Genomic DNA, 19,235 nt, shown 5'->3' on the forward strand with positions numbered 1-19,235 from the left:
ACAATCTCAGCTGTGTAGTATAGACTGGCAGTGAATCATCCACGGCATAGTCCACCCCTTGGCTGGCATCATGATCTTAATATTAGCAGATGAAATCCTGAACTAGCCGTGGAGGCTTTTGACCTTTTAGAAGAAAACTCTTGTGTCCTTGAACCTAGACACTCCACACTTTTCACCCCCAGGATCCCTGGGGAGTATTATCAATACCAATAATAACTCTAGTACATATTAAGTACTTAAAATGTGCCAGCATTGTACAGTCTCTGCCTCACCTGGAACTCACAGCCTGAAGGCATCCTCATTTCATAGATGAAGAAATTGTGTCACAGAGAAATTAAATGACTTGCCCATGGGAAGCAGGATAGCCTGGGAGTCGGAGGACCTGGGTTCTAATTCTAGGTCTGCCAGTTGCTTGCTGTATGACCTTGGCCAAATTACTTTAACTTCTCTATGCCTCTGTTTCCTTAATTATAAAATGGGGGTTGAATACCTGTTCTTCCGCCTACTGTGAGCACCTTGTGGGACAGGGACTGTGTGTCCAACCTAATTTACGTGTACCTACCCCAAGGCTTGGAGCAGTACTTGATACATCCTAAGAACTTAACAAATACAATAAAAAAATGTGGTGGAATCTAGGTTGGAACCCAAGCCTTCTGGATCCCTGTCCTATACTTTTCCTTCTGGGCCACATTGAAGTGTGACTAAACTGAAAGCAGCACAAAAATGCCACAGATGTTTGGTTAACTCAGAGGATCATTTATCCTGGGAGACACCAATACCAGCCTGGTAACTGCAAGGACTCTTATATCCAGATTTAAAAGCTCGCAAGTTTTTAAAACATGTGACACCTGTCTGGATAAGATCCCCACAACCCCAATCCAATGGAGCTTGCTTTCCTGAGGTCCTTTAGGTGAGTCAGTTTTTCTGCGTACTGTTAGAGCTCCATGCCCACATGACCAGGGGGCTGCCAGAAGAACCCCAGGAGTAAATTAGCCGTTCTCTCCCCAGTGTGATCAAAGTAGGGAACCTGGTAATAAGAGTTCAAATCCCCTTGGAATTGCCTTGGAAATTTCCTATCTAGGCCACAGCTCTCTTTTCCAGGAGAGTAGATGTTGTTTGCCTTTTGTTTGAAACCAGAAAAATGTGTATCTCTCCAGGCCATTGACTGATTAGATCATGAACCAATCATCATCATAGGGGTCTGAAAACAAGACTCAGGGCCAGTGAACATCTTTATCAAACATTCAGGCCAAACACCAAGGCCTGACCAGAAATAATAATAATAATAATAATAATAATAATGGCATTTATTAAGCGCTTACTATGTGCAAAGCACTGTTCTAAGCTCTGGGAAGGTTACAATTCAGAAATAGATCCATTTTAGTGTGAATGAATAATTGGGTCATTGATTTGATCAGGGGGGCTTTGATTACAACATAATCTCAACATTAGTCAATTCCTGAAGAAGGAATGTATGTATGTCATACTGTATGTCAAAGGAAATTTGGTAATGTAGTATGAAGCTGTTAGAATTGAGGGACAAGGGACAAAGCACATTAGTTCTAGATTGTAAACTCTTTGTGGGCAGGGAACATGTCTGCTAATTAAGTTGTATTGTACTCTTCCAAGTGCTTAGTACAGCACTCTGCACATTGTAAGTGTTCACTAAAAACCATTGATTGATTGATTGATTGATTAACTCTAGTAACTCATTTATCAAGCACCTTCTGTCTGCAGAGCACCTTACTGTGTGCCAGGAGAATATACACAAGTACACTCACATCTTCCATATCATAGGGAAGCAGCATGACGTAGTGGATAGAGCCTGGGAGTAAGAAGGACCTGGGTTCTAATTCCAGCTCCACCACATGTCTGCTCTGTGACTTTGGGCCAGTCACTTACCTTCTCTGTGCCTCAGTTCCCTCATATGAAAATGAGGATTAAGACTGTGAGCCCCAAGTGGGACAGGGACTGTATCCAAACTGATTAACTTGTATCTCCCCTAGTGCTTAGCACAGTGCTTGGCATATAGTAAGCACTTAACAAGTACCATCATCATTATTATTTTTGCAGGTCATTCCTTGTATTGTGGAACAGTGGGACACTTAGGCTAAAATTCAGACTTCAGGAAGGCCTTTTGCCAGAAAGGGCATGCAGGGGATGTCCGGACTGTCAGTGTCACACAAATAATTTTTGATGTTGTAGTGGTGGTAGTAGTAGTAGTAGTAAATTCCTGGCTAGGAATTTAACACAAAAGCTTAAAGTGAAGTGCTGTATGTATAATCACCTGAAAGGCAGAAAAACCCACCAAAGATGTCTGTTACGAACCCTGTGGTCAGGGCCAAGTTTTGCACAAAACTGTTACATTTGTAGAGCTCTGTAGATGTAAATAAATGGTAAACAGCTGTCATCGAGGTACTGTATTTGAGATACAAACTTGAGGAAATAGGACTTAAAAATGTTTCATCCACATGCCTCATGGGAAAATGTGATATTTGCAGGGTGCGCTAAAAAGTAATGAAGTCCTGTTTCAAGATTTAAGAAATTTCAAGCAGAAGTGTTACCATTGGCAGTATCTCTTTATATTTTCTAAGCAAGATTTTCTGATTGAGCAGGATGCATTCTGGTCATAAGTCGAGCCGTTGGAGGAAACATTTTACCCTAGTGGCCTGAAAGAATGAATGCATTTTCCGAACATATCCACTTTGTTCCAAGGAGAGTGTGACTCATTGGACATGTCTGCATAGAACATGAATGCATTTGAAGAGAGAAATCCCTTTTGGATGAGAATCTGCAAGTATCTTGCTATTTATTATCCAGTTTCTGCATTACTCCACGTCATGGCCAGTGAAGCTGTGTTGCATAGACACAGTTCCTGAGTGCATTCCAGGACCTTGTTATGTAGCCTAGGATTGTGCTATGCAGCATGATGAACACTTTTATGCCCCAAAACCCATTATTCCCTTTAGGCTTTCAGGTTTCTGTGGGCAGGGAACCTGTCAGTCAACTCTGTTACAGTGTAGTTTCCCAAGCACTTAGTACAGTGCTTTGCACACAGTAAGCAGAAGCTGTGAACACAAATAAGAGGTAGCAGGTGGGAGAAGCAGCATGGCCTATTAAGTAGAGCGCGGGCCCTGGAGTCAGAAGGACCTGAGTTCTAATCCCACCTCTTCCATTTGTCTGCTTTTTGACCTTGGACAAGTCACTTCACTTCTCAGTGCCTCAGTTACATCATTTGTAAAATGGGGATTAAGACTGTGAGCCCTATGCAGGACAGGGACTGTGTCCATCCAGATTAGCTTGTATCTACCCCAGCACTTAAAACAGTGCTTGACGCAGAGTAAGTGCTTAACAAATATTGTTATTATTAATAATATTAATAAGTACAATTGCTTGATTGATTTTTCTCCCTTCTAAGCCTTCCCTAGAAACCCTGAAATCGGCTCACCTACCAGACTGATCTAAATCCAGTTATTATAGCAGCTTGGAGCCAGTAGCAATTCTTGACAGGCTGGAAGTATGTACTTAGTAGCAGTGCTGATGTAGAGGTAGGATTCTATCTTATTCAAGTAGTGTGACTATTAAGCTCTTGATAAGAATACTAGTGAGGAGGATGATTAGAATTAAATGAACAAAGTAAAGTTGATAGAACACAGGCCAATCTTCCACAGAGACAAGGATCCATGTCAGTAGTGTAGATCCTGGGCCAATGAAAGGTTATTTAGAGTTCTTAGCACGCTGTGGGGAAAATAAATCAATTGGCCCACACCTTCAGAGCCCTGGTGTTTTCTTTCTTCTACGGTGACTAACTCAACCAATGGCTTAAAAATTCATTATGCCAGTTAAATCACGTAGATTTGAGAGAATTTCATTTTGAGGGTCAAGGACCCTCTCAAAGGTAAATAGATGGTTTCGTATTAACTTAAGTCTCCAAGGCTAATCTGAAATTTCTTATTATTCCCGGAAGAGTTGGAGCATATTAGCATCTCTAGACATGAGTTAGGCTTTAGTTCATATTCTAATAGTGGTATAAAATATGCACATTTTGATAGCAACACAAGTGGGTAATGTCAATCCTGTATGCTTTTTTTAGCCTAATGCAGGTAATAGAATGAGAGGACAAAAACAGATTAAAGAAGAATAGAAAATAAGCATGAATAATTTTTCACTCACCAGGGTGAAGCTCCACTTCAGGAGCCTTCAGCAGCAGGGCATATATATTATTATTGACATTTTATCAGGTTCTTATCCTCTTGTTCTAGGGAAGCGGCATGGTCCAGTGGATAAAGCACTGGTCTGGGAATCAGCAGAACCTAGGTCTTAATCCCGGCTCCGCCACTTGTCCATTGTGTGACCTTGAGCAAGTCACACTCACTGAGAAGCAGCATGGCCTAGTGGCTAGAGCACGGGCTTGGGAATCAGAGGGTGTGGATTCTAATCCCTTTCTAGACTGTGAGCCCATTGTTGGGTAGGGATTGTCTCTATTTGTTGCCAAATTGTACTTTCCAAGTACTTAGTACAGTGCTCTGCACACAGTAAGCTTTCAGTAAATCCCGGCTCCACCAGTTGTCAGCTGTGTGACTTTGGGCAAGTCGCTTAACTTCTCTGTGCCTCAGTTACCTCATCTGTAAAAGGGGGATTAAGACTGTGAGCCCCACGTGGGACAACCTGATCACCTTGTATCCCCCAGTGCTTAGAACAGTGCTTTGCACATAGTAAGCGCTTAACAAATACCATCATCATCATCAAATACGATTGAATGAATGAATAATCCTGGCTCCCTCACTTATCTGCTGTGTGATCTTGGGCAAGTTGCTTCACTTCTCTGTGTTTACCTTATCTGTAAAATGTGAGCCCTATGCAGGACAGGGACTGTGTCCATCCAGATTAGCTTGTATCTACCCCAGCACTTAAAACAGTGCTTGATGCAGAGTAAGTGCTTAACAAATATTGTTATTATTAATATTAATAAGTACAATTGCTTGATTGATTTTTCTCCCTTCTAAGCCTTCCCTAGAAACCCTAAAATCGGCTCACCTACCAGACTGACCTAAATCCTGATTACCTCGTATCCACCTCAGTACTTAGAACAGTGCTTGGCACATAGTAAGTACTTACCAAATACCAATATTATTATTACTATTCTCTGTACCTCAGTTACCTCATCTGTAAAATGGAGATTAAAACTGAGAGCCCCATGTTGGACAGGGACTGTGTCCAAACCAATCACCTTTTATGTACCCCTGTGCTTAGTATGGTGCCTGGCACATAGTAAGTGCTTAAATACCCATGTTATTATTATTTTTCACTCTTTACCGACTTTGAAACCAGTTATGATATTCTCCCAAGAAAGGGATAAGTAGAGGAAAGTTAATGATGGGCTCAGTGACTTCATTCATGGAGCAATCCTTTGGCCACTGGAAAGGTTATCTCTCCTGTTTTGAGCTCGTTGTGTATATATATATGTATATATGTATGTATATATGAAGAGCAGGAAAGTTCAGATTGAAAAAGTACTGAAGGAAAGGAGAATAATTCTGACATTTTCCCCATTACAGCATTGATTTGGAAAATCAATCAGTGGTTTTCATTGAGCACTCACTGTGTACAGAAGCAGTGTGAGAACTGTGAGAAGCAGCATGGCTTAGTGGAAAGAGCACAGGCTTGGGAGCCAGAGGTCATGGATTCTCTTCCCGAAACTGCCACTTGTCTGCTGTGTGACTGTGGGCAAGTCACTTCACTTCTCTGTGTTTGTTACCTCATCTGTAAAATGGGGATTAAGATTCTGTGTCCCACGTGGGACAACCTGATAACCTTGTGTCTACCCCAGCACTTAGAACAGTGCTTGGTACATAGTAAGTGCTTAACAAATGCTATTATTATTACTATTACTATTATTATTACAGAGTACTATACTAAGTGATTGGGAAAGTACAGCAGATTTTGGTAGATACCTGTGATTCCCTGTCCACAAGGAGCTTACATTCTACAGGGGAAAACTAACAGGGAACGGGGAAGAATCGACCTTTAACATGAAAGAACAGGAAAAAAAATCAGCAAATAACAGTCCTCAGATATCTCACTGACCCGGGCAACTTTCAGATCCTGGGAAAGAAAGAAGCAACCACAATCTTCCCAACATTTTGTGTTCTTTGTGATCATCTTTCCCATCACCACTGGGGCTTGGGAAGAAAGACAGTAGCCCATCTGCAGACCTGGTCCCTTGATCAATCAATCAATCAATCAATCGTATTTATTGAGCGCTTACTGTGTGCAGAGCACTGTACTAAGCACTTGGGAAGTACACAGAGATCCAAGCTGCCTGACTCCAGCTTCTGCCTGTGTAGTCAATTATTCTGAATTTTTCACACCTTATCTAATTAGCAAAATTTCATCATCGTCTTTGCTAGATAATGCACAAATTTTATTTTTACATACACGATGTTTCAGGCCATTTTTCAGCATGCCAATATTATCACCACTCAGGTACGCAGGGGTATTAGATGCAAAACCTTCTGTTGCCACTTTATAATTTCTTTTAAATTGCATTTCCCACTACAGATATATTCTAGCCCAAAATTAAACTAAAGGTTAAATTACACCATCCAGGAAGTCACCCCATTGAAGAGATTAATTTATAAAACATGTCTGATGAACTTACCCATTTGCAAAATTTTTTACTAAAAACATAGTTTTAACTTTGAAATCCAAACTAAGTCCATGATTAATTTTTTGATAAAGGAAATAAATGTTCCCTTTTCTTTTTCTTTTTCTCTAGCTCAACTGAGAAGTCGTTTCCTTGGAGATCAGCAGGTACAATTTTTTATGTGGCAGTTTTTTTCTTGTGCTTAAAAAGAAGCTATTCACTCATAATTTACTACTTTTTTCTGAACTGAGTAGAAACTTTTATAGTAAAATATGGGGCAACTTTTAAGAGTAGTTTTTGCAAATAATTTGTTTTTGATGTTCCATGATCTTGGCCTTATCTAAAAAGCTTTTTTGTGTTGCACTCTAATTTACAGAGCAGTCTATTTCAGCTGTTAACCTCTGATAAATTCTCAGTGTTTCAAGTTTTCTTGTCCGTAATAATGACATATGTGAAACCATTAGAAAAGTTCACTTTGTAATTTGGGGAATTTCTATAATCATTTTTACAAGTGAGTAGCTTTTCCTAACTGATTGGGTCAGGAAAGATTATAGGTTACTTAACTGTGAATACTTATGTTTTATTAGGGGTTCAATGTTTTGGCAGAGTTATGCTTATTTAAGAAATTGGATTCCAAGGCTCCGTTTCCCACATTCTTTCTCTGTAATGTTTTCCACGTATTTCACCATATCTCTATGCCTTCTTTAACTTTGTCATAAACACCCCAGTCACCTAAGTGATCAAGTTTATTTCATTGTTTATTTTTCTTACATTCCCATTGGTCCCTGGGAAAAGTTCACTCACCTTCCACCTCACCTTAAGCCCAATATTTGATTCTTATATCCCACCTACTCTCAGAGCATTTTGCTAGCAATATAGCAGTTTTAAATATTTTTATTGCGCAGGCTCAGAACATAAAATGACCAGCGGCATATTCACAGAATTATGAAAAGCATTTTGAAAAACTCTTAATTTTTGAGTTGTCCCTTACTGTTCTGTTTGTGCTTCCCTAAAATCAAAAGTCCACTTCACTCTTTACCAAAATGGATGTCATTTTGGGGGCTCACTTTGAGTGTGGAGTGTAGCCAGGCACCCTGGATTTCACCTGATCCATTTGCAGTTCTTCTATCCCAGAAGAAGAAACCAATACTTTCAAATGTATTCTGTCATATGTCCGAGTCTGACCAGGTTAATCCTGAATTATTTAGGCTACCCTGAGCTTTCATTCTCCTATTGGTTATAAGCACAAGGGATGAGGCAATAATATAGTTACATCAAAAATGATCATTCAAACCCAATTTTAATGTTTCAATAAATAGCTGTTACAGTGAAATGCATGCACTTTTGATCAGTGTTGCTTAATACATTTTAGTCATGATTGAAAATGTTCATTTCATTACATTTCCCTAAATATTATTTACAACCTAACCCTCCCCTCCCTGACTTCTACGTGTGTCATTAGAGTTTTACCATGGCAACACACTACATTCCAAAGGTATGAGATTGAAGGTTAAAGGCAAATCCTTTCTGTTTAAACTTGCCTTCTTAAGGCAGAGGGAATTCTTTGAGAAGTTTTATCAGTAGCAAACAACATAGGCTCTATTCATTTGTCTGTTTACTTTGCCATTTCTTTTCAAGTAAGTGCTTAGGGTTTTTTTTTAATTTCCCAGATTAAATTTACAGAGGGGGAATATGATCCAAGAATAATTCTATTTTCAGTCATCCGCAAGCCTAACAAAGGATGAAGTAAAATAGCTCACTTTTAAAAAGTGAATTTATGTTGAATAATCTATTGCCCTGTTTTGGTTTTTTTTTCTTTTTCATAAAACGTGGACAAAGAGATTTTTCTCTTCCAGTTATGTTACTGCTCTAGTGGGTTTAATAAATATGCAGGTAATCAGAAATGGGAATTAAGTCTGAAAGTAAGTTTGCCGTTGTTCAAGACTTTTCAGCATTTTGAACTTTTTCCTGCTGAGAATTTCTCCCCATTTCATTTTTTCTTTTATTTTTATAAATTGGACTTAAAAGCTTACCATTGAAAAAGCCCTTTTCCGGTGATGTAACTGCTTTGAAGGGAAGATAACTGATCTCTTCTTCAAGGAGGTTACTGCCAAGGTGTTTTGAGAAGGTTTTAATCTGTTCAAATACCACAGCTGAAACTGTTCAGTTTCTGAATTTAAAAAAAAACTAAAATAAAGCAGTATTTAAAGACACTCAAGCAGTATCCCAGAGAACTTCAATCCCATTTCAGTAACATTTAACTTTCATGATCTTCTTTGACCTTTAGTAGAAGGCAACTGTATATTTTTTATTATGCAGGCCACCCCACATCTACAGAAGGGTGAAACAGAAAAGAAAGCCACACCTAAGGAGCAAAATTCTCCTTGGATTCTCAAACATTATGGGTCATTGCATTTAAAGTTGTATTTTATGGATTTTTTTAAGACAGTGAGGACCTGATAGAAAGAGCTTGGATCTGAAGTCACAAAATCTGTTTGTCTTGGGTTTCATCATTTGTAAAATGGTGATAAACACCTGCCTCTCCCTTCCTCCTTGAAACATTATGAGGGCAAAATGAGGTAGTAATGAAACTCACTTTGGTGGGAAAAAAATAAAGTGATATTCAAATTCTAGGTGATGGTATTTGTGTCTACCAATTCTGTTATATTGTACTCTCCCAAGCCCTTAGGTCAGTGCTCTGCACACAGTAAGTGCTCCATAAATATGACTGATTGATTGATTAAAATCTGTCTCGCCCTTTAGATTGTAAATTCCTTGTGAACAGGGATCACATCTACCAACTCTGTTGTATCGTACTTTCCCAGGTGCTTAGTTAGTACTGTGCTCTGCAAACATTAAGATGTCAGTAAATATAACTGATTGATTTACAGCGAGGTCTGTTATTGGTCCGGGGAAAAGAGGACTGCTCTGAGAATCAAGAGACCTGGGTTCTAGTCATGTTTTTTTCTCCAGCTGGCTAAGGTGGGTGAGGATGACACATATACTTTGCAATGTGCTGCACTCCGTCTGCTTCCTCACTGGGTGACTCGTGGTCCCGGCAGAACAACTTTGGCAGGGTCTAGGGAGTGCAAGCTCTAGCACTGTAATCAAATCCTCCCCAGAAATTTTCAGTCCTGAAGTCTCAGGACCAAGGACTCTCCCAGCATTCTTGACAGGGGATTCCATCACTAGCCTTCAAAATTCAGATTACCTGAATCTCATAGTCCAAGATGCATCTGAGTCATGGCTCAGAGGTGTTAATGTTAATGGGCTTCCAAGATTGGGTTTGCGGGGGGAGGGAAAAGGAGGAGGAAAGGTTTCCAGGATTTGAAAGGAAAAAATTAATGTCACTTTTTCTTTAAATGCTTCCTTTCAAAATCTTACAGTCTGGTGCATCTTCAAGTCCAGCAATATGGTAGGAAGAAGAGCCCTGATGGGAATTCCTAGCTCAGTACTGTAGTTTAGAAGCATTTAAACCTGAGAATATGCCACCCCTTCATCTTATTTGTTTAACTGCTTTTTCTCTGGCTCTTGTAGAAGAGTTTTGAGAATTGCAATAAGTATTTCCTTCTGATAAGTAATGCAGTATGGAATAGTGAAGGGAGTTGAAGAAAGGGCTAACATGGACGGAGAGGTGTGCCAGAGTGATATTACACACTGGGATTTTGAATTAAATGGAGTGATAAGAAATAAGGAAGCAAGTTAGGTAATGGTGAGACTTAAGACAGGGGGCCAGGGCAAGGATCTAATAATAATAATAACTGGTATTTGTTAATCAATCGTATTTATTGAGCGCTTACTGTGTGCAGAGCACTGTACTAAGCGCTTGTTAAGCACTTACTATGTGCCAGGCACTATACTAGGTGCTAGGGTAGGTACAAGGTAATTGGGTTGGACACAGTCCCTGTCCCACGTAGGGCTCATTGTCTTCATCCTCATTTTCCGGATGAGGTCATTGAGGCACAGAGAAGTGGTTTGCTCAAGGTCATACAGCAGACATGTGGCGAAGCCAGGATTAGAATCCAGATCCCTCTTACTCCTGGGCCCATGTTCTATCCACTAAGCCCTGGTGGTCTCTGAGCTTCTTACAGTCCCAGAGGGGCAGAAACACAAACTAGATGCATTCAAACCCTCCTCTATTGGTCTTGCCTGTGCTGTAGGGCCTAACCTTAGCTCTGCTACAAGATGCTGTTTGAAAGAGTTCAGAGTTTTACACTTAGAGTGCAAAAGAGAGAGGAAAATTGGCAGGTTCAGACAGCTGTTTATATATGGAAAAAGGAGGAAAAATATAGTCTTGAAAATATTAAATATGAATGATAAAAGTTACTTTTAAAAGTATGTGCAGTGTTAGTCATTTTTATGCAATGTTCATTGGAGTGGGGTTTTAATAGGCTATCTGTTTCTAATGATTTTTATATAATATACGTTTAAGCTACTTAGTTGATAACTATATTTACTATTAAATTTAAATGGCAGAGTGATTTTTTTTTTTTCCCATTTGGGTTGTTAGGTTTGATTTTCAAAATTTATGGACACATATGGCTCCTTTCCAACCAGGACCAAAGAACAGATAAATACTGAATTTAAAAGATAAATGAGAGAGTAGCCTTGAATTAATTCATCTTTCTTGTTTTCTTCCATCTGGAGCAAGTAATTTACAATACAAAATAACCGAGGCACATGATCAGATAAGACATGAACTTAAATGAAAACACTTTATTCCCCAGTAGAACTGTTCAGAATTTATAACAGAGATGCAATATAAAGTATGTTGTTTTGCAGGTGCTCATAAATAGAATATTAGATCAGCAACCATGTACAGAAGACTATCATTTTATTGAGAATGTTCGATGTTATGATTTACAATACCAACATCTACAATTTTGTGATTTAGTTCTCCTTTTCTACTTCCCTCCAATACAATGAATAGTAAGGTTTTTCTCAAAGCCTCTCTGAAGCTTCTGAATTTTTTAATACTGTCTTCTCACCCTTCTTTTCACTATGCTTCCAGCCAATGGAATTTTTTAATACTACAGTAATTGTGATATTTAAGCACTTACTGTGTGCCAAGCACTGTACTGCAGATGAAAAACAGTCCCTTACCCACATGAGGCTCACAGTCTCACAGGAGAAAGACCAGGTATAAATAATCCCCATTTTACCGAAGAGGAAACAGAGAAGCAAATTGATGTGCCCAGCAGGCAAGTGGCAGAATTTGGAATAGAATTTACCTCTCCTGATTCTCATGCCCATGTTTTCTTTTTCCACTATCCCACATTGCTTCATGCGGTAATGTGAAATCCTCTTTATTTTTTCCTCCTATGTCCTTCTTTTGGTGGTGGGAGGGAGGGAGAGAGGCTGAGCGGGAGAGAGACGCTTTCATTTAGATAATTGATGTTTATAGGGAAGTAGCATGGCTTAATTGATAGAGCATGGGCCTGGGAATCAGAAGGACCTGGGTTCTAATCCCAGTTCTGCCACTTGTCTACTGTGTGACCTTGGGCAAGGTTCTTAACTTCTCTGGGCCTCAATTACCTCATTTGTAAAATGAGGAGTAAGAGTGTGATCGCCACGTGGGACAGGGACTATCTCCCTCAGTTATTATACTTCTGATCATTGTGTGACTTTTGCTATATTAGATTATGGATATTTATTAAGCGCTTACTGTGTACAGAGCACTACACCAAGTGCTTGAGAATGCATCAGAATTGGTAGACTCATATAAATTTGTATCCAGCCAGTTACGATAATATCCTGGACATAATTTCCTCACTAAAAATACTTTTGGACAAAATGATGATCTCTAAAAAAGCTCAAGGTCAATTTTTGTCTGAGTCATATAATTCAGACATTGTGTCACAGTAACCTGGGTGGAGATGACCTGAAAATGTACTTCTGTCTGTTCAGTTTCTGGTAATGACTAGCTATTCTATCTCATACCTATTTTAATCATCTGGAAAAATGTTAATTATTTTCAAGCTATAATTAAAATAGTATTTAAGGAATGTAAACACATTGTGCAGTATCAGAAGCAGGATAGAAAAAAGTAAATGACTTTGGTCTCTTTGCACAAATAAAACAGTTCTGTGACTTTAGGGGCGCCTTACTCCTATTTGGTGATTGCATTGTAGTATTGGTGGAGTTCTGCTTTGGATTTGGCTTCAATCAATCCTCAGTCAATCATATTCACTATTGTGTGCAGAGCACTGTACTAAGCTCTTGAAAGAGTACAATATAACAGAGTTGATAGATATATTACATGCCCACAAGGCATTTACAGTACAAAGAGGGAGAGAAGACATTAAATTATAAATAGGGACTTAGGTGCTGTGGGGCTGAGGATAGGGTGAAAAAGGGGTACAAGTCCAAGTGCAAGAGTGACACAGAAGGTAGAGGGAATAGGGGAAATGAGAGCTTATTCAGGGAAAACGTCTTGGTGGAGATGTGATTTTAATAAGGTTTTGAAGGTGGGGAAAGTGATTGTTGGAAATGAAGGAGGAGGGATTTCAAGCAGAAATCATGTCTCCTAATTCTTTGTCTTTCTCCTGGGTGCCTAGTGCAGTGTTAGGCACAAGGAATTAATCAACCATATTTATTGAGTGTTTACTATATGCAGAGCACTGTACTAAGCACTTGGGAGAGTATAGTACAGTGGAATTAGCAGACACGTTCCCTGTCCTTAACAAGCTCACAGTCTAGCAGGGAAGACAGAAATGAATACGAATAAACATAGATGCTCATATATTATTGCTTGATTGTATCTCTCAGGGAAGATTGTGAACCCCATGTGGGACAGAGACTGTGTTCAACCTGATTGCCTTGTTTTGACCTCATCACTTAGTACAGTACGTGGCACATAGTAAGTGCTTAACAAATACCACCATTATTATAAATTCCTATAATCTTGTTCTCCTAAAATGATATGTGACGGGAGCACCCGGTTCATACCAACCAGGACCTTCCTTGACCCGGGGAGTCTCAGTGACACATTTGTGGTTCAGACCACACCTCCGATCACCAAGGTTACTGTGGAAAGTATTTTAGTATTACCAACATGCAAGGGAGTGACACAGACAAACACACACTCACTCCACCACCCAAGGGTCCAATACCAGTCTGTGGTCAAAGGAGCCCGTTCTGCGAATGCTTCTTCTTTCTGCTTCCAAGTTCTGGTCTTCTGTTCCTCTCTTGCTGCAGGTGCTTCTCTCTGTCCTTCCTATGAGAGAGTGTGTGCTTTTATCTGCCTTAGGCAGGGCAGTTGTGGCTCTACATGGCAGTCATTAATTGGTCCAGGCCCGTTACTGGGTAGAACAGGGAGAAAAAGCCTCCCTCCATGCTCCGCCACCCCCCCCACACACACACACAAGCCTGTAATCACCTGCCTCAGAGCGCATCAGTGCCTTCACAAAGTCTCTTCCTTGTTGCTGTTGTTCGCAGGATCACAAACAGTTACTAAAAAGGCAGCTTGCTGTGGGGTCACCACAATATGATCTCAGATTTTTCCACAAGTACTCGAATTATAGGTAACTCAGCTGCCGTAAAACAGAACCATTTAGACTGGGTGTCTACTTTGACAATCATAAAATGTTATTTTCTTCCCAAAGTTATGTAACAGCCTTAGGTACACTTTCTTATAAAGGCAGAGGCACAGGCTCCTTAGCAACCCAGAATAAGCCCCAATAGACCAGAGCTATAGCTCAGGGCGATTTGAAGACCAGACATTCAGATGTAGGATTTTAGAGGAAGGGTTACAGGGGAATGTACACTGAAGTCTCCTGCCTGATTTCCCCAGGCTGTTGTTTCCATGGTGATTCCACACAGTACAGACCTCCTTCTTCTCATGCAGTGTAAACCATGTTATCCTACAAGCCACCCAATGATTAGAAAAACAGACACATTGCAAAAATCTCAGATTATTTAAAATGGCCTTTATCATTGTTTCTGATAGCAAGTGTGTAACCATCATTGTATGCGTGTTTTGTTACACACTACTGCTTTGTCATTTCTGTATGTCAGTGGAATGGAGAAAGATATTTAATGTACACCTATTCTGCTTTCAGCAACTGGGAGCAAGTGAAGGAAATTCTATACAAGGGATTTGGGGGACCTTCAAGATTACTTTTATCCTTATGCACTGCCATTTCTTTTTCTCCAAATTTGAGTATCGCAGGGCTGATGGAGAATGCTGAAGGCAAGAAAGACTCTTTTTAATGCAGTTTGATCCATACTGACCCTTCATTGTTTTTAAAGCCTAGTGCTATGTTCACCTCTTCATTTGCCTGTTGGATGGAATTACAAAGTTGCCACCTTGGAATGCTGCAGCATCATTAAGCTTCTATATCTTTCCAGCACCCCAGAAGCAGAGTTTTATAAATCAAAAGGATAACCACTTGTTAGCTTTCAGCATAGAGATTTGGAGGTAATAGTAGCTGACCTGGAAGTTCTTCCACTCCATCAAATTTATGAGCAATTACCGTTTGAAGAGTTTAGGAGAACACAGTAGAAGAACTGCAATCCCTGCCCAGAAGGACCCCATGTGCTAGCAGAAGGGACAGAAAAAAAAAGAAATTTACTAATAGGAGAAAAAAGTGTTGTGATAGTAGTGTGTCAAATGATAATAAGCAAAAGGGTCAAAGAGGAGCTATGGTGCTGAGATGATGGTAGCAGCGTGACTCAGAGGAAAGACCATGGACTTTGGATTCAGAGGTCATGGGTTCAAATCCCAGCTCTGCCAATCGTCAGCTGTGTGACTTTGGGCAAGTCACTTAACTTCTCTGTGCCTCAGTTACCTCATCTGTAAAATGGAGATGAAGACTGTGAGCTCCCCGTGGGACAACCTGATCACCTTGTAACCTTCCCAGCTCTTAGAACAGTGCTTTGCACATAGTAGGCACTTAATAAATGCCATTATTATTATTATGGTAGGAATATGTGAGCTGGGGAGAACAAAAAAGTAATGGAGTAGATGGGATTTCAGAAGAGTTTCAAAGAGGAAGAGAATTCTGGGCAGGAGGAAGATTGTGGGGTCAGAAAGTCTAGAAAACAGCACTGGAGAAAGTAAACTTGGGAGTCACAGAGAGTTCGAACTGGAGTGTGGAAGAAGAGGAAGAGAGTCAATGGGAGAGTCTTAAAGCCAACCATCAGAAGTGTCTCTTTGATGTGAAGAAGAATGGGTGACCATTGGAGGCTTTTGATAACCGGAAAGACATCTCAGGTGCCTCAGGTTTCCATTTCTAGACAGGTTATATGTTTGCTTCCAGTAGGTATGTCATTGGATAATCAGACCCAAACCAGGCTGTGGAATTTTTAATATTGATGTTCATATTCTCATTACCTCTGGTTGGTATGCATTCAGTTTTTCTCAGGAGTCTTATGGGACAGCTTGTCGGCTGCCCTTCCCCATCAGCAGCACCGGACAATTATTTTCTAAAGTGAAGGACTAAATTGTAATTATCTTTCATGTCATAAAAAAAACCATTCACCTGCATAATATTTGCCCTCTCCCCAAACTTTCACCAGCAACTGGCCTAGACCTCCCTTCCCTTCATATCTGACAAACCACTATTCTCCCCATCTTCTAATCCCTGACTGAAATCACAGCTCCTCCAAGAAGCCTTTCCTGATTAACTTCTCCTTTCCCCACCCTATTCACCCTCCCTTCTGCATTGCCTATATATTTAGGTCTGTACCTGTTAAGCTCTTTTTTTCTCACCCCAACCCCACAACACTAACATACATATCCTTCTACTTTTCTGTGGTGCATGGAGCCATCCACACTTCTCAGCAGGACTGTAGGGGTTCTACTATTTCCCCTCTCTATAAATTATTTTAATGCTTATCTTTCCCACTGTATTGTAAGCTCCATAAGGCAGGGGTCGTTTCTACTAACTTTATAGTATTGTACTCTCCCATGTGCTTGGTGCAGTCATCAACTCAGTACTTAGTAAATACCAGGGTGATGACATATCTGTTGACATTGGTTCCATAAGCCTGAATTTATGGTTACCATTTTCCGAGCCTAGTTTCCATTAGTCCAGCCTTCATTAACGTTAGGCTGTAGAGTAATATAAATGGACAGAGTTTTGCACTATTTAATAATTATGCTGCTTCACAGAACATATACAAAAACCAGGTTTCTTGAGGGACCATACATCTCATCTATATAAAAGGTGAGAACAAATCTATTTCGGGTAAATAGGTAAAACATTACTGCATCCGCATCTCTTTTTGCAAGCACTGTACTATATGCTAAGAAACAAATAGGAAGAAAAATGGCATGGTCCCTCTCTCAAGGAACTTACAGTCTAAAGTAAGACTGTAAATTTGATGTGGGCAGGGAATGGGTCTGCTTATTGTTATACTATACTCTCCCAGCCCCTAAAACAAGCTCTGCATACGATATGTGCTCAGTAAATATGATTGACTGACTGGCTGGACTCTGATTTTGTTGACTTGCATGTTTTTCTTGGGGATAGAGATGATTTTGCTAAGTTTTCGTAGCAAAATTTAGACCTTGGTTCTAATCCCAACTTTGCCACCTGCCTGCTGTGAGACCCTGGGTAAGTTACTTAACTTCTCTGTGCCTTGGTTACCTTGTCTGTAAAATGGGGATTCAGTACCTGTTCTCCCTCCTACATAGACTGTGAGCCTTTTGTGGGATTGGGACTGTCTGACCTGATCATCCTGTGTCTTTCCCAGTGCTTAGCACAGTGCTTGACATATATTAAGTGCTCTGCATATAGTAAACGCTCAATAAATGCGATTGATGATATAGTAAGTGCTTTGGAGAAGCAAGCGTGACAGTGAATAGAGCACGAGTCTGGGAGTCAAAAGGTCATGGGTTCTAATCCTGGCTCCGCCACGTCTGCTTATGACCTTGGGCAAATCACAGTCACTTCTCTGAGACTCAGTTATCACATCTGTAAAATGGGGATTAAGAGTGTGAGCCCTATGTGGGACAGGGACTGTGTCCAATGTGACAAACTTGCATTTACCCCAGCAGTCAGTACAGTGCTTGGCATATAGTAAGCGCTCAACAAGTACCATAATTATTATTATTATTATTTTAGCTATGAAGGATGCGAATCATTAACCATCCACACTTCACCTTGGAAATCTTAAGATTCACTTTTAGGAAACATTTTCCTCATAAGGAAATCTTAGAGTGAAACTTGGGAGTTGTTCAATGAGCAGTGGTAGGTTGTGCCAGTAACTAGTGAGACATTGTGAGAAAGGTCACTCAGATAGGAAGGAGACCAGAGAATGAAGGAGGCTGGACTTGAATATGTAGTGTCAGAATTTCTTGGTCATTCCCCTTTCTTTCTTTGTATTACTCATAATGGGGAAAAGATGGTGGGATGCACAGACCTGCAATAGCTACTGGTTTCCATAGTGACAAGTTGTTCAGAATACGACACCTAGTGTTCTCAGGCTAAAAAGTAGTGTCAGTTCAAAATGGAATTTTAAAAATATGGTTATTAAACTAGTCTCTTAGATGCCTAGAAGATTTTCAGTGTTACTTAAAAAAGACCCCTGCCCCCTCCCTCTCTCCCCCACAAAAAAAATGTTGTCTTGCTGGGTTTTTTCCCCTTTTAGAAATAATTTCCCTCTTTTATTGTTATGTTACCAGATTTTTCTCTGCGTTTCCCCGGTCATTCTGACACCTGCGCTTCAGTAGCAACCCAATCAATCAGTCAATCAGTCGTATTTATTGAGTGCTTACTGTGTGCAGAGCACTGTACTAAGCGCTTGGGAAGTACAAGTTGGCAACATCTAGAGACAGTCCCTACCCAACAGTGGGCTCACAGTCTAAAAGGGGGAGACGGAGAACAAAACCAAACATACTAACAAAATAAAATAAATAGAATAGATATGTACAAGTAAAATAAATAAAACTGAAGCATCAGCCTAGGGCAGAGGGGCCAGCTGTAACCACCAGAACAAAAATTTGTGCCTGAGATACTTAACCGGATGCTAGTGGCTGAATGTAGGGCTAGAGGTGTTCCCTTTCATCTCTCCTTCTCCTTGTCTTTCTCTCCCCCACACCTCTACAGTGAACTGGCAGGGGCTGTGCCATACCAAGCCCCAGGGTCACACCAAGAGACCTGCTCATCCTCTGTGCTTCCTTCCACACACACTGTGGGAGTCTGAGGGAAAGGAACGGGGAACACCCACCCATGAATTCCCTTGAATTCAGCCTGACAAGATCATGCCTCAAGTGGAAACCTTCTCCATTTCTCTAGTGCATGGTAATCAGTCAATCAGTGCTATTTATTGAGCACTTACTCAGTACTTACTCAGAGTAACCCAGGCTACTAGAGAAGCAGAGTGGCTCAATGGAAAGAGCACGGGCTTTGGAGTCAGAGATCGTGAGTTCAAACCCCGGCTCCGCCAATTGTCAGCTGTGTGACTTTGGGCAAGTCACTTCACTTCTCTGTGCCTCAGTTCCCTCATCTGTAAAATGGGATTAAGACTGTGAGCACCCCTATGGGACAACCTGATCACCTTGTAACCTCCCCAGCACCTAGAACAGTGCTTTGCACATAGTAAGCGCTTAACAAATGCCATTATTATCATTATTATTATTATT

General features: G+C 40.4%; 1 protein-coding gene across 5 annotated transcripts in view; it reads left to right on the forward strand.

Moving 5' to 3' along the window:
* The window catches only part of PKP4 (plakophilin 4), a 154,331-nt gene that overhangs the window by 65,667 nt on the left and 69,429 nt on the right, over nt 1–19,235 (forward strand). For all 5 annotated transcript variants that reach the window (XM_038750806.1, XM_038750808.1, XM_038750810.1 and 2 more), the window contains one exon: nt 6,779–6,813. In XM_038750806.1, the coding sequence (XP_038606734.1) occupies nt 6,779–6,813 (35 nt within the window). The remainder of the gene's footprint in view (nt 1–6,778; nt 6,814–19,235) is intronic.

Source organism: Tachyglossus aculeatus, chromosome 9 (assembly GCF_015852505.1).
Source record: "Tachyglossus aculeatus isolate mTacAcu1 chromosome 9, mTacAcu1.pri, whole genome shotgun sequence".
Classification (NCBI taxonomy): domain Eukaryota; kingdom Metazoa; phylum Chordata; class Mammalia; order Monotremata; family Tachyglossidae; genus Tachyglossus; species Tachyglossus aculeatus.